General features: G+C 42.2%; 1 protein-coding gene across 13 annotated transcripts in view; it reads right to left on the reverse strand.

Moving 5' to 3' along the window:
* ADD1 (adducin 1) overlaps positions 1 to 12,390 on the reverse strand; it is a 125,981-nt gene that overhangs the window by 16,334 nt on the left and 97,257 nt on the right. For 3 of the 13 annotated variants that reach the window (XM_077477882.1, XM_077477884.1, XM_077477890.1), the window contains exons 12-17: positions 11,782 to 11,871; positions 11,681 to 11,698; positions 10,266 to 10,358; positions 7,727 to 7,883; positions 3,408 to 3,767; positions 2,066 to 2,155 (exon numbers count right to left, since the gene is read on the reverse strand). In XM_077477882.1, the coding sequence (XP_077334008.1) occupies positions 2,066 to 2,155; positions 3,408 to 3,767; positions 7,727 to 7,883; positions 10,266 to 10,358; positions 11,681 to 11,698; positions 11,782 to 11,871 (808 nt within the window). The remainder of the gene's footprint in view (positions 1 to 2,065; positions 2,156 to 3,407; positions 3,768 to 7,726; positions 7,884 to 10,265; positions 10,359 to 11,680; positions 11,699 to 11,781; positions 11,872 to 12,390) is intronic. The other 10 variants (XM_077477883.1, XM_077477887.1, XM_077477886.1 and 7 more) reach the window with 6 other exon arrangements.

Consider the following 12,390-nt stretch of genomic DNA (forward strand, 5'->3'; position numbering starts at 1 on the left):
CAAAAACACAAATAAAGTTTTAAAAAAAATGCGTGCAACCAGAACTCTAAAAATATAAACATTGCGACAGTCCAGATGTTGAGTAAATACAGTTCATATCATTGCAGAAATGTTCCACCATTGCCACTCCCTATAGGAATTGCACTCAAACTCCTAATTATCAATCCCCTTAGTGAATCAATACAGCTTTATCTCAGCAAATAAAGGACATCAGCGTGCCATTTCAGTAACAATCAAATCATCAGATATGGCGTCCTGGTGAACATTTCATACTGTGCACACCTGCAATCCTCTTATTCCACTCAAGCATATGGAAGAAAAAGGAATCCTCATAGTGAGAAACTGCAAACTTTTATTGTCCCAAAAACACCCGACCCTTAAGCTATTGCACTTACGCAAAGATATATTTAAAATGGCATTCAGGTATAATATACACTGCTGGTGATAGCAGTTACGATAATCTCACCACCTCAGAAAGAAACAGATTGTACGTGGTGGTTCCCGGGAGAGACTCGGAACAAATCCCCAGTGCAGCAAGCCGTGTGGTCTCCCCTTGGGAGACCACTAGGGATTTTTTTCCCCGAGTCTCTCCCGGGAACCACCACAAACAATCGGTTTATTTCTGAGGTGGTGAGAATATCGAAACTGCTTTCACCAGCAGTGCATATTTGTTATACCCGAATGCCGTTTTAAATATATCTTTGTGTAAGTGCAATAGCTTAAGGGTCAGGAGTTTTTGGGACAATAAAAGTTTGCAGTTCTACACTAAAGGATTCCTTTTCCTTCTATACGCTTGAGTGGAATAAGAGGATTACGGGTGTGTTCAGTCTGGAATGTTCAGGACGCCATATGTTACTGAAATCGCACGCTGAGGTCCTTTATTTGCTGAGATAAAGCTGGATAGGTTCACTAAGGCGATTGATAATTAAAAGTCCGGTGAGTGCAATTCCTATAGGGAGTGGAATCAAGGTGTGGCGATGGTGGAACATTTCTGCAATGATATGAACTGCCTCATGAGAAATTACTCAACACCTGGACCATCACAATTTTTATATTTTTAGAGTTCTGGTTGCTCATATGCATTTTTTTATGTTTTTTTTTTGTTTTAGCACTGCTTAAAGTGGAAGAAAACTATCGTTTTCATCCATGGAAGCTGCCATCTTTGCCTCTGTTTAATCTTCAGCTGCCACGGTACTGCACATTTGATCCATTATGACACCAGCCATTGGATGGTTTCACAGTTTGTTTGAGAGCACAACCAATGTGCAGTTAGCATGCCGTTTTTTGAAACGGTTTAAATCGATGGGTTTACTTCCACTTTAAGCTGGAAAAAAATGATTTCTTTGGAACTTTTTTGCTTTCTCCTTAATGTTATATTTGATTATAGCAGCTGCTTAGTTTAATTTACTTCTCATCTTGAGTGCTGGATAAGTGACCCTGTTTGCTTTTACTTATTGTAAAAGGGAATTTGTGTATAGTAGAAAAAAATAAAGTGTGTGTACTGGGGCTGTACACAGGTGTTAATGACTTTGAATGGAGAGGGAGCAGATGACTGTGTGTGTTCCAGCGTAGGAGTGGGCAGGACAAGAATGGGTTTAACAATCAGCACCATATAGGCTTGTGTCGATGAACTTTGGTTAGCTTCAAGTGTTTTGCATTCCCATAAAAGTCATAAAGCAGATGAGAAGGGAGTCAAATGCAGATCAAACGTACCCATCAATGAATTCTGAAAGATCTCCGAAGCACCTCAAACTAATGCAAATTGAGACTACTAACCCCCCCCGAGCCAGTTGACACAAGCCCCATTGGTGGACAAAGCTTATACAATGAACCCAGTGCATAGAACACCAACAAGTAACCAGTGTGTATCTATAAGCTTGATTGCCACAGAGGTTTTCATTTGTAAAAAATAATATAAATATATTAGAGATATAATATATTAGAGATATAATATATATATATATACATATATATATGAGCTAGATAGATATTCCCCGCAGTTACTTTTTTCCTTAAACCTGTAAATAACGTATGTAGCATCATACCAGGGTAAAGCAAAACATACCTTCTTGTTTGATTGGTGTGCTGGGAGGAGTGCGAACTAAGGAGGTGTCGGGGAGTATGTCCTTGTGTTCTGCCAACTCCTCTAGTTGATCTGGAGAGGAAGGACAAACCAGTTTATTATCGGGTATTGCACATCTCTATCTGAGGAAATGGAAAAAATCTTGGAGGTATTCATAACCAATTCAGTAAGCTTAATTAGCACAGTAAAGCAAGCAAAAAGATATTCAATAGGTGCTTTCCAAACAATAACTATTCAGTGCTGTAAAACCCGTTTCGCAATAAATGCAATGCCACCTCAGTCGGACTGAAGTCTTGTTACAAAACCAAGAAAAAATGGTCAATATGAGGTTCAGCCTCCTCCATAAGAGACCGTATTATTTTCAGTGAAAGCCAGAAATGTGGGTTGTTTAATGTTTGCACTGCAGCTATGAGTACTAATTGCTTGCTTGGAATAATTAGCCACCACCTAGAATCAGAAGACTTAATGGATTCTTGCAAAACACCCTGTGATAATCAGAAGTAGAATTGAAGCAGACCCACAATCAATATCTGGTTGGAGATTGCAACTGAGAACACTCCATGAGCTTTTTTCCCCTATTATCTATAATAAGGTCAAGTTACAGTGTAAGATCAACATAGTTGCAGGGAAAAATTAATAAATAAGTATTCACCTCAGCACTCAAGGCCTGATTAACACCTATGCAGGGTGCAGTTGATACATATACCAGGTGCATTTCGTGTTTTTCAATACATGTTTTTTAACCATTGCCTGTGGAATCAAAAAAAACAACTTGCTGGTCCCTGGCCCTAAAATGCACAGATGTGAATGTGACTCATAGGAACCCATGTTAAATGGGCTGTAGTGTTTCTGCAAAACTAAAAATGCACTAAAAAAATGCATAGGTGTGAACCAGGCCTAAATGGAAAACTCAAAAGGACAAGTCAAATATATTTTAGAGTAGAGAGAGTAGGCCAGTGTTAGAGCCTTTGTCAGGTCTTTATTGCTGCCTTCATGCCATGTCCAAAAGGTCAAACCGGAAACGAGAGGAAATTTCCTGACTTCACAACTCTTAGTGCATCCAACGTGTCAAAGGCTGGATTACTGCACTTTCTGCCGCTGTGATCAGAAAGACCGTGAGGGTTGATCTCCATAGCGGGGACAGCAATCAAGACCTGACACACCTTCCCATTTCATTCAAATCTAGAAAAAAAAAAGTTTAAAGCTGTGCAGAAATCGATATGGTGAAAAGATTTCATTAGACCCCTGAAGTCGCCAACAGATTTCCCCTGCACCAGATTCTTGGTAGTGCGATCAAGAAGGGAGGAGGCCTCCTGGCAGATACCTGAAGGACTCTGCAAACGGATAGGTTTGATGTTGAGTGCGTGGATGACAGCAGTGTGGAATTCTCTGTGAGGAGAGTCTGGATTTTCTGCTTTCTCCAATGACGCACGCCATGGTTCCAGCTCTGAACCTGTAGCAGACACTTCAATGATTGGTAACATGTCTGGCAATGCCTGACTTTTCTGGGAAGCCTTGGTATCCTTGCTTTCCTGGTCTTCTGCTACATGATCTTCTGCATCACCTGCCGTGTCTGCCACTCCTATGAAGTTTGCATTCCGACTCTCCTCTAGCTTAGAATTACTGGAGTCCTCGTGAAGGCTCTGCACTGCTACAGAAGGGGGCAACTCACCTTGACAGGTTTCTAGAGAATGTGCAAGTAAATGACAAGTTCACATTGTAGAACAGAGGTAAAATGGACCTGTTACTTTACAAATCTGCAACAATGAACACCTGATAGGTCACATACAAAAGTAACAATGTGCGTGTACCATATATGATCCAAATGTAATTAAACACTGGCGTTTTTAAACAAAGTGAATTTTAGGCAATTTACCCTTCTTAACCCCTTCCCGACCAGCCGCCGCAGTTGCACTGCGGCAGGTTGGCTCCCCTGGGCGAACCAACATAACCAAGTCGGTTTGCATTTTGATCACTAGGTGGCACGTGCAGCACCCGTGATTGCTCCACACAGCCAGAACGGAGAATTGTCAATGTAAACAGAGAGATCACCGTGCTGTCAGGGGTAAGGAGAGCAATCTGTTGTTCATACTAAGTATGAACAATCGCTCTGTCAGCCCCCCCCCCCCCCAGTTAGAATCACTCCTTAGGGAGCACAGCTAACCCTTTCCCTGCCAGTGACATTTACACAGTAATCAGTGTATTTTTATAGCACCGATTGCTGTATAAATGCCAATGGTCCCAAAAATGTGTCAAGAGTGTCCGATCTGTCCGGGGATATTTATTATAGCAAAAAGTACAAAATATTGTGTTTTTTTCAAAATTGTCGCTCTTGGTTTATAGCGCAAAAAATGAAAAACACAGACATGATCAAATACCACCAAAAGAAAGCTCTATGTACGGGGGAAAAAAAAAAAAAAAACTTCTGTAAATTTTGTTTGGGTGCAACGAAACTGACGCAGTGCTGTATTGCAAAAAATAGCCTGGTCATTGAGAAGTCAAATCTTCTGGGACTGAAGTGGTTAAATAAAAAAAAATAGTTTAAATATATAGTTTATGCATTACTTGTATTGCTTTTATTTTAACCCCTTCATGCCAATGCCTCCTATACCTTTAAGGGGCTTTACGTGGCAGGAGGGGTGGGGTTTGACCGCCGTGATTGGCTATCACATGATCAGAAAGCTCCTGATTGCAAGTAGAGATTTGAAGCTTTCCATTAGCCGAGGGGAGCCTGCTCTCGGCACAGCACGGTTTATCTTTAAGTGTGCATATATGTGTCCTCTCTGTGTTAAGGCCCACCTGCTTAGAGCCTGCATATATGCGTATGGTCTGCAGGGAGGAGTTAAGTTTGCCACCTGCTATCCTCTGCACAGCAGCACTCAGACTGGGAGGGGTAGCAGTCTGATGAGGCTTAGATACTGAACAGATGTGGTCATACAGTAAGGCACATTAAAGTGGAAGTAAACCCTCCTATCATTTTCAGGCAAGGAAGCTGCCATTTTGACCTCTGTTTAATCTTCAACTGCCATGTTGTTGCACATGTGATCAGTTATGACACCAGCCATTGGATGGTTTAACAGTTTGGTTGAGAGCACAACCAATGTGACAGTTACATTTCTGGCATGCCGGGAATGTAACGTTTTTTTTAAACTGTTAAATTAACGGGTTTACTTCCACTTTAAAGTTCTGCATGCTGCAACTTTGATGTGCTTTCAGAAAATGCATGGTCCAACAGAAGTCAACTGGAGAACACACCATGTGTAAAGCACTCATACAATCGCACTGCGCCCAAACTGCAGCACACTTGTGTTAACCCGGCCTAAGAGCCTGCCTAGTCATGCATGCCGTTATTAACAGTTGTTTTAGTTAGAGAACATATGACCTAGACCAGCCATTTTCAACCACGGTACCTTGGCAAAATGCCTATTAAATTGCCCAAAAATTGTATACAGGACATCGAGTGGATCAAGCCTGCCTTTTATTTACACAAAGCTGCAGGTTTTCATAATGCACCATTACAACCTTCTAGCTGCCTGCATCCTAACAACCAATGACCATCATCTTCATAAGGAGGACATCCTGTGTCGGCATAACATCCTTGCTTGCCCCTCCCCCTGCCTCTCTCCTGCCTCACTGGGGTCACATTAGCTAAGTGAGGAAGAGAAAAACTGAGGGAGAAGAGAGACTGAAATACTATAAAAGTACCAGTGAACAAAGGTACAATATAGTTGCTCTGGAAGAATAAGTCACCTCCAACTTTGGACATCCCATGTGTGTGGATGTCGCCGTGTTATGTAAAACTATTGTAGCGGATGACATTTGGTATCAAATGCCACACGCATTGTAAATCGAGTTTTTGCCTCAGGACACTACGGTACTGAGAGTTAATTGTGTAGGTAAGCCTTAACACCAGTCTGGCCAGGCCATGTTTGAAGTTCTGCCTGGTCATGCGGCTGGTGAGGTGCACATGACAGGCTAGAACCAGGACTGGCTGGATGTTTTGGTATCGCCCCTTCTCGGAACCAATCAGCGGGAGTGCCGGGGTCCTCTGAGGAGTCTGGGAGGGGGTACTTAAGCAGATGTGGGTCAGGTGTTCGGGGGTTCCGGAGTTGTTCGTGAGACCCGTGTGGTCTGTTCTGGTTCCAGGACCGGGGTAGCCCCGTGAGAACTCCCGGTCACGGGGTGTCTGGCATCCCGCAGCATGTTCCTGTCAGTGGCCCCTGATAGACCTATCTGGTCTGGGGTAGGGATCTGTCTGTTCCCGAGTCTCGGAGCAAATTGTTTAGAGGTGCTGTAACTGAGGGATGATTCAAGATGTCCGGGTGTGCTCTCGGCTTGGAGGGACACCACAGCTCGTGGAAGTGACCGAGGGGAGGACTCTTCAGAGGAGGGCCGGCAAGTGGCATCCTGAGAAGTGCTTGGTTACAGAGTTGGGAAGGACGTTGATGAGTTCACACTTTTCCAGTACCACAAAGGAAGCGGGGAAACGTTCCAGGTACAGTTGGAAAAAAAGGTTCCTGTTCACCTTTAGTTGATTGTTCAAGTTTTGAGTCAACGTGCTGACCACCATGATCTCTGGCTAGAGGTCTGTTCAGCCTTGAAGTACCCAGCTGCAAGTGGCTACTCTCTGGGTGGAAGTAGATAATTTGTTAAACCTGCAGTTTAAGGTACCCGAGTTCTTCACCCGCACCCTCTGTTCCCTAAGAGACTGTTTTGTGAAAGTTCTACTGCAAAATAAAACCTTTTGAAAGGACTTTATCTATGTCAGTATACAAGTCGTTGGGTATCAACCCTGGGAACGCCTAGACGAGGGAGAGCAGGCCAAGAGAAGGTAACCGGTAAGCCCATTCAGTCAAGGCCGCCCTGCAACGGGTTATGGCCGATACACCATTATTTGAGTTTTCTACATTTTAGAATGGGGTGAGTTGAGACTGTGCAGAATATTAAAGGGTGACTTTAAAAAAGGTTGCAAAACACTGGCTTAGACTTACCCTTAAAGTGGAACTAAACTCTCATTATTGCCTTTGGCTGGCTTGAATCTGGCAGCAGTTATTACCAGAGGCATGAGGTGTGAATTTGACAGTTTTGGGAAACTGATAAATCAGTGGATTTAGTTCCACGTCAAGTTGCCAGATCTATTCGATTTGGTCGCACCTATGTGTAAATAACGATCGAATGGACTTCCTATAAATCACTGTCCACAGTACAGAAGACAATGCACAACCGCTGACCTCAGAAAAATATACAAACTAAGAAAAAAAAAAAAAAACAGTACCCCTAAACATGGAACTTGGCAAACATTATAACAAAAGTCCAAAAAGTGCATTCTGGGAACTGCAGTGCAACAAAAAGCTGACATGAAAGAGGCAGCCGTGGTTGACCTCCCCCTCTGAAGGTGGCTGCCATACTGACTCTCTGGCTTTGATATGTTGAGTCACTAATCGGGTACAATTATGCAAAGAAACATTTCAGATTTTTCCCCAACTTTCCTTATCCGTATGTTTCCCCTTCCTTGATATCAACTCAAAAAGCATTTATAGTTCAGCGAGTTAGCAACTTGCATGTAAATAATGGTAGCCCTTGTTTCTCTTAACAGGTTTCCATTTACCATCTATAACATGTAAAAGGCAATAAGACACAAACCTGTTATATCCCTCTGCTTACGCTCAACTTCCCTCCGATATTCATCCAGATCACGGTCTGTGAATTTGTTGAAGGGGTTCGGTCCGGCTGTACTGATTATGACGTGAGGCTGGTACTCCTTCTCAATGATGGCTTTTGATGCGGTAATCAACTCTCCCTGTCACGGCAAGAAATTGAAATCAAGAAGCATTTTAAAAAGATACACATTACTTGGAAGAAGCACCCCAACAACTGTATTAATGATTTGATATTCATAAAGCACAAGAAAATATACACACTGTATTTTGTCAGCATAATGTTTAGATCTGTATGTATTTTACCTTAAAAACTTGACATGCATGAACCAACATATGTCAGACACAGATGAGCGAAGTTAACTATGACAGAATATACTGCAATTGGAAAATATACAGGCATGAAATACATTTTTCAGTTTTTCAATAGAGATTAAATACAGAAGCTTACAGGATAATAAAAATAATATATGTGTGTGTGTGTGTGTGTGTGTAAAAATATATATCTGCACCATTAACATACACAGGCAAAACAAGCAAAACATTATGCTGCCTGTAACATTGTTCAGCACCACCGGTTTGGTGGTGAGTCAGTGGTAGTCTGGGGAGGCATATCCATGGAGGGACGCATAGATATATAGGCTAGAGAGTGACACCCTGACTGCCATTAGTTATCGGGATAAAATCCTTGGAACCATTGTCAGACCCTACGCTGGTGCAGTGGATCCTGGGTTCCTCCTGGTGCACGACAATGCCCAGCCTCATGTGGCAAGAGTATGTAGCCAGTTCTTGGAGGATGAAGGAATGGATACCATTGAATGGGCCCCCACGCTCACCTGATCTAAATCCAACAGAACACCTCTGGGACATTGTTTTGGTCCATCCGATGTCACCAGGTTGCACCGCAGTCTGTTCAGTGATACCCTGGTCCAGATATGGGAGGAACTACCCCAGGACACCATCCGTCGTCTCATTAGAATGCCCCAACATTGTAAAGCATGCATACAAGCACCTGGGGGACAAACTACTGAGCATCATTTTAAGTTGCTGCAATTAAATTTCAGCAAAATGGACTAGCCTGCTGCATCATTTTTTCACTTTTAATTCAGCCCTCTGTAGGTTGATAATTTTCATTTCATGCAAACGATGTGGCATTCTTTTATTCCTAACATTACCTAGTCCATATCAGTATAGATATGCAGAATATTTTTCCCCATTGAGATTTGATGTGTTTTCAAAGTGTTCCTTTCATTTTTTTGAGCAGTGTATTTGCTTCCTACGATTATTCCCAGACAGCATCCCTAATATCCACTTGCTGCCCGCCATATAGCAAAAGGACGTCAGCAAAGTGGTTGCGATATCCTGACCAGACGTTGACAGGATATCAAGCCGCTGAGCACCCCCGGGGTACACATTGCTGCGATCGTTGTTGCGGTGTGTCAATCTGACACACCACAACTCAGATCTAGGTAAAGTCTGACAGATTGTTTATTAGCACAGTCCCGTCGGACGCTCGCCCAGGACCACCAGTAACCCGCCAGGGCCACCACACTGGACCATCAGGTATGCCACCCTAGACCACCAGGGAAATGCCAATCAGTGCCCAGGCAGCTGCCAATCAGTACCATTGAAAAATGCCTGCCAGTGATGCCTATCAGTGAAATCCAGTGCCAGCCATCAATGCCCAGCAGTGCCACCTATGAGTGCTGCCTATCAATGCCCAGTGCCACCTATCACTGCCCATCGTCAGTGCCATCTCATTGGTGCCACCTTATCAGTGCCCATCATTACAGCTTATCAGAGACCATCAGTGGAGTAAACTTAGTTCGTAACAAAATTTTAGAACCAAAGAAAAAACTATTTTCTTTTCAACATTTTCAGTCTTTTATTCGTCTAGCAAAAAATAAAAACCTCAGAGGTGATCAAATACCGCCAAAAGAAAGCTCTATTTGTGGGAACAAAATGATAAAAATTTTGTTTGTGTACAGTGTAGCATGACTGCATAATGGTCATTTAAAAAGTGAAAATTGGCCTGGGCAGGAAGGTGCATAAGTGCCAAGTATTGAAGTGGTTATTGAACCACGTCAGCCTTTTAGATATTTGGACGCTACAGCTGTATTCAGCCACAGAATTGTACATACAAAATTTTATAAGAGACAGCAGCATTGGCCATCATATTAGGCATGCATGCTCTTAGTTAACAATTACACTCTATAAATAAGTTACTTTACACATTTAATCAAATTATGAGATATAAAACCTGAAAGTCTGGGACCAAGTGATTGTAGATTATTTTTCTTTAAAAATTATTAAAACACAGAAGTGCCATATAAAAACGGAGGCACATGAGTTTAAACACAATGATCTACAGTACTTCTGTCTAACACATGTCCTGAGCAAGAACCAAAAATTGTCACCACATATAGCTGGTAAATTCGGAATTTGTCGGCTACAGAGTATAAATACTAATTTGTAGGCGCAAGACATTAAACTTCTCAAATTTTCTGAAGAATGGCAGTATATACCTTTCTAACTGAGTGGATTTTAGATGGACTAAAAGCCTGCTCTGACAGATCGAACCCATCAAGAGTTTCGGAACAGCCTGATAGAGGTGCATCCTGCAACAGCAAATTGAGTAAACACAGCAAACCAGACCTCACAAACACCGTGAAATACATCAAGGACTGGAGACAACCATGCAGCTTGAAAGGAATGGAAGGCAGGACATGCGTGTAAAATGCAGCAACAGAAATGGAACAGATACAGGTGAGAAGACTGAAATGACACGACTGGTTAAAAATGCGAAAGACAGGATTGCACCCAAGACTACAGGATATGCGTGTGAGGCCCTCACACAAGGAACTATTCCTAAACAAATCTGGGAATAATTTTCAGAATTCTGTAACACAGAAAAGCAGAAGAAAAGAAGGTCGATGAAAACTCAATTAAACAGTTTGGCTTGCATGAAACCAGAGACTAAATGTTGGAGCTCAAGGAAAGCCAGGATTGTACATTATCATCATTAGTAGTCAATATATAGCTCATGTCAAGCTCTGGAAAAGCTGGAAAAGTCATTTGCATACATTATGTATATGTAATATAATGTCATGGCTATGATGGAAGATGTAGTTTAGGTACAATCGCTCTAAAGATGGAAGTAGATACACAATGATTTTTGTTTGCCATTGTTGTCTGAATAGTAAACTAATATCGCAATGCACAGAACATATTAGTATTAGCAGCGAGATGCTAATCCGTGTAATGCTCCCATTTCAGCCAAGGTGACGGAGCTTTTTGAGACATCTGTTCCATCACAAGATACAGACAAACCAGGCAAATCTGTGCGCTTATTCATGAGCATAAAACCCACCATTGGAATGGCATCTAATTAAAGGGTTGAGGCCAACCAAAGCTGAAATCTCAGTTTCTAGATGCCAGTAGATAGAATCAAGCACCAATTTCTTATACTTATTGGGGGATCCAATGCAGAGATGTTTGCTTCTGAGTTCTAGGATCACCAATCTATCACCAGCATTACCAGGAGGTCTCCTGATCCATTTAAGTATTTTTTTTTCCAAAAAACTCAGGAGAGAGGATCAAACCACTGGAACCCCCAGGAAATATGAGGCGGCAGATATCTCTCCCCTAGAAATACCAGTTTAGGGTGGACATTAAGTTGCAAAAAAAGTGTAATAAATGTATATTTCCTCACACGTGAGGTGGTTATTTATTCCCCCAATACCAAGGGAGACTAATCATCAAAAGTCCAGGTCCACCAAGAAGAGGAGGTCACTAGGAAGCAACAGGCATGCATGGCTATCAGCAATGGCATCAGAAGCATCTGTCACTGCCATGCTTGTAGCACACACTGAAGCCAATTGTGTTTATAATTATCAACTATGCGGGTTTGCAAAGTAAAGAAGCTACTTTTTGCACTTACCCTGAACACTGACAGTTTCTGTCAATTAAAGAATATTGTTAGAGCAATGAAAAGGAGAAGCAGATGACAAGTTAATTGTGGCAACGGTTTTGGAGACTGACCTGCACCATGCTCCGATCCATCACAACGCCACTCAGGACCTGAGATTGAGGGCCAGCTGTTTTAATATCTTGCAAATTCTGATCCCTTATCTGAGATATAAAACAGAACAGTAAGAACACCAATAGAAAACATAACAGAGCACCGCTTTAATGTGTAAACTTTCCAATTAAAACAAAAATAATTATTAAGTTTGCCCACAGCAAATCACATTTTCTTTCAAACTTTTTAAGACTGTATCAGACTATACCATACTATTATTCATTGGGGTGGATTTACTAAAGGCAAATAGACTGTGCACTTTGCAAGTTCACTTACTTCAGTCACTCAGTTTTACTCACCTCACAGTGCTAAAAGGACTGGCTAGGCAGATTCTGATTGGTCAGCACTGTCTATGTTACAGGGCTGACCAATTAGAATAACTCTGGTCCGAACTGACTAAGCAGTATGGAGCTGCAGGGCTGGTAAAGCAGCATGCTGGTGTCTGACAGCAAAGGACTGAGGCACTCCAGTACAGCGGGGCCAGTGGGGATGGGGAGGGGGTCCAGTGTAAGGGCACCTTACAGACTTTCTGTAAAAAGGTGAACTTAATCTTTAACCAATTACTGTAA

Source organism: Lithobates pipiens, unplaced genomic scaffold, assembly GCF_037356315.1.
Source record: "Lithobates pipiens isolate NorthernLeopardFrog02 unplaced genomic scaffold, aLitPip1_a1.2 Scaffold_13, whole genome shotgun sequence".
Taxonomy (NCBI): domain Eukaryota; kingdom Metazoa; phylum Chordata; class Amphibia; order Anura; family Ranidae; genus Lithobates; species Lithobates pipiens.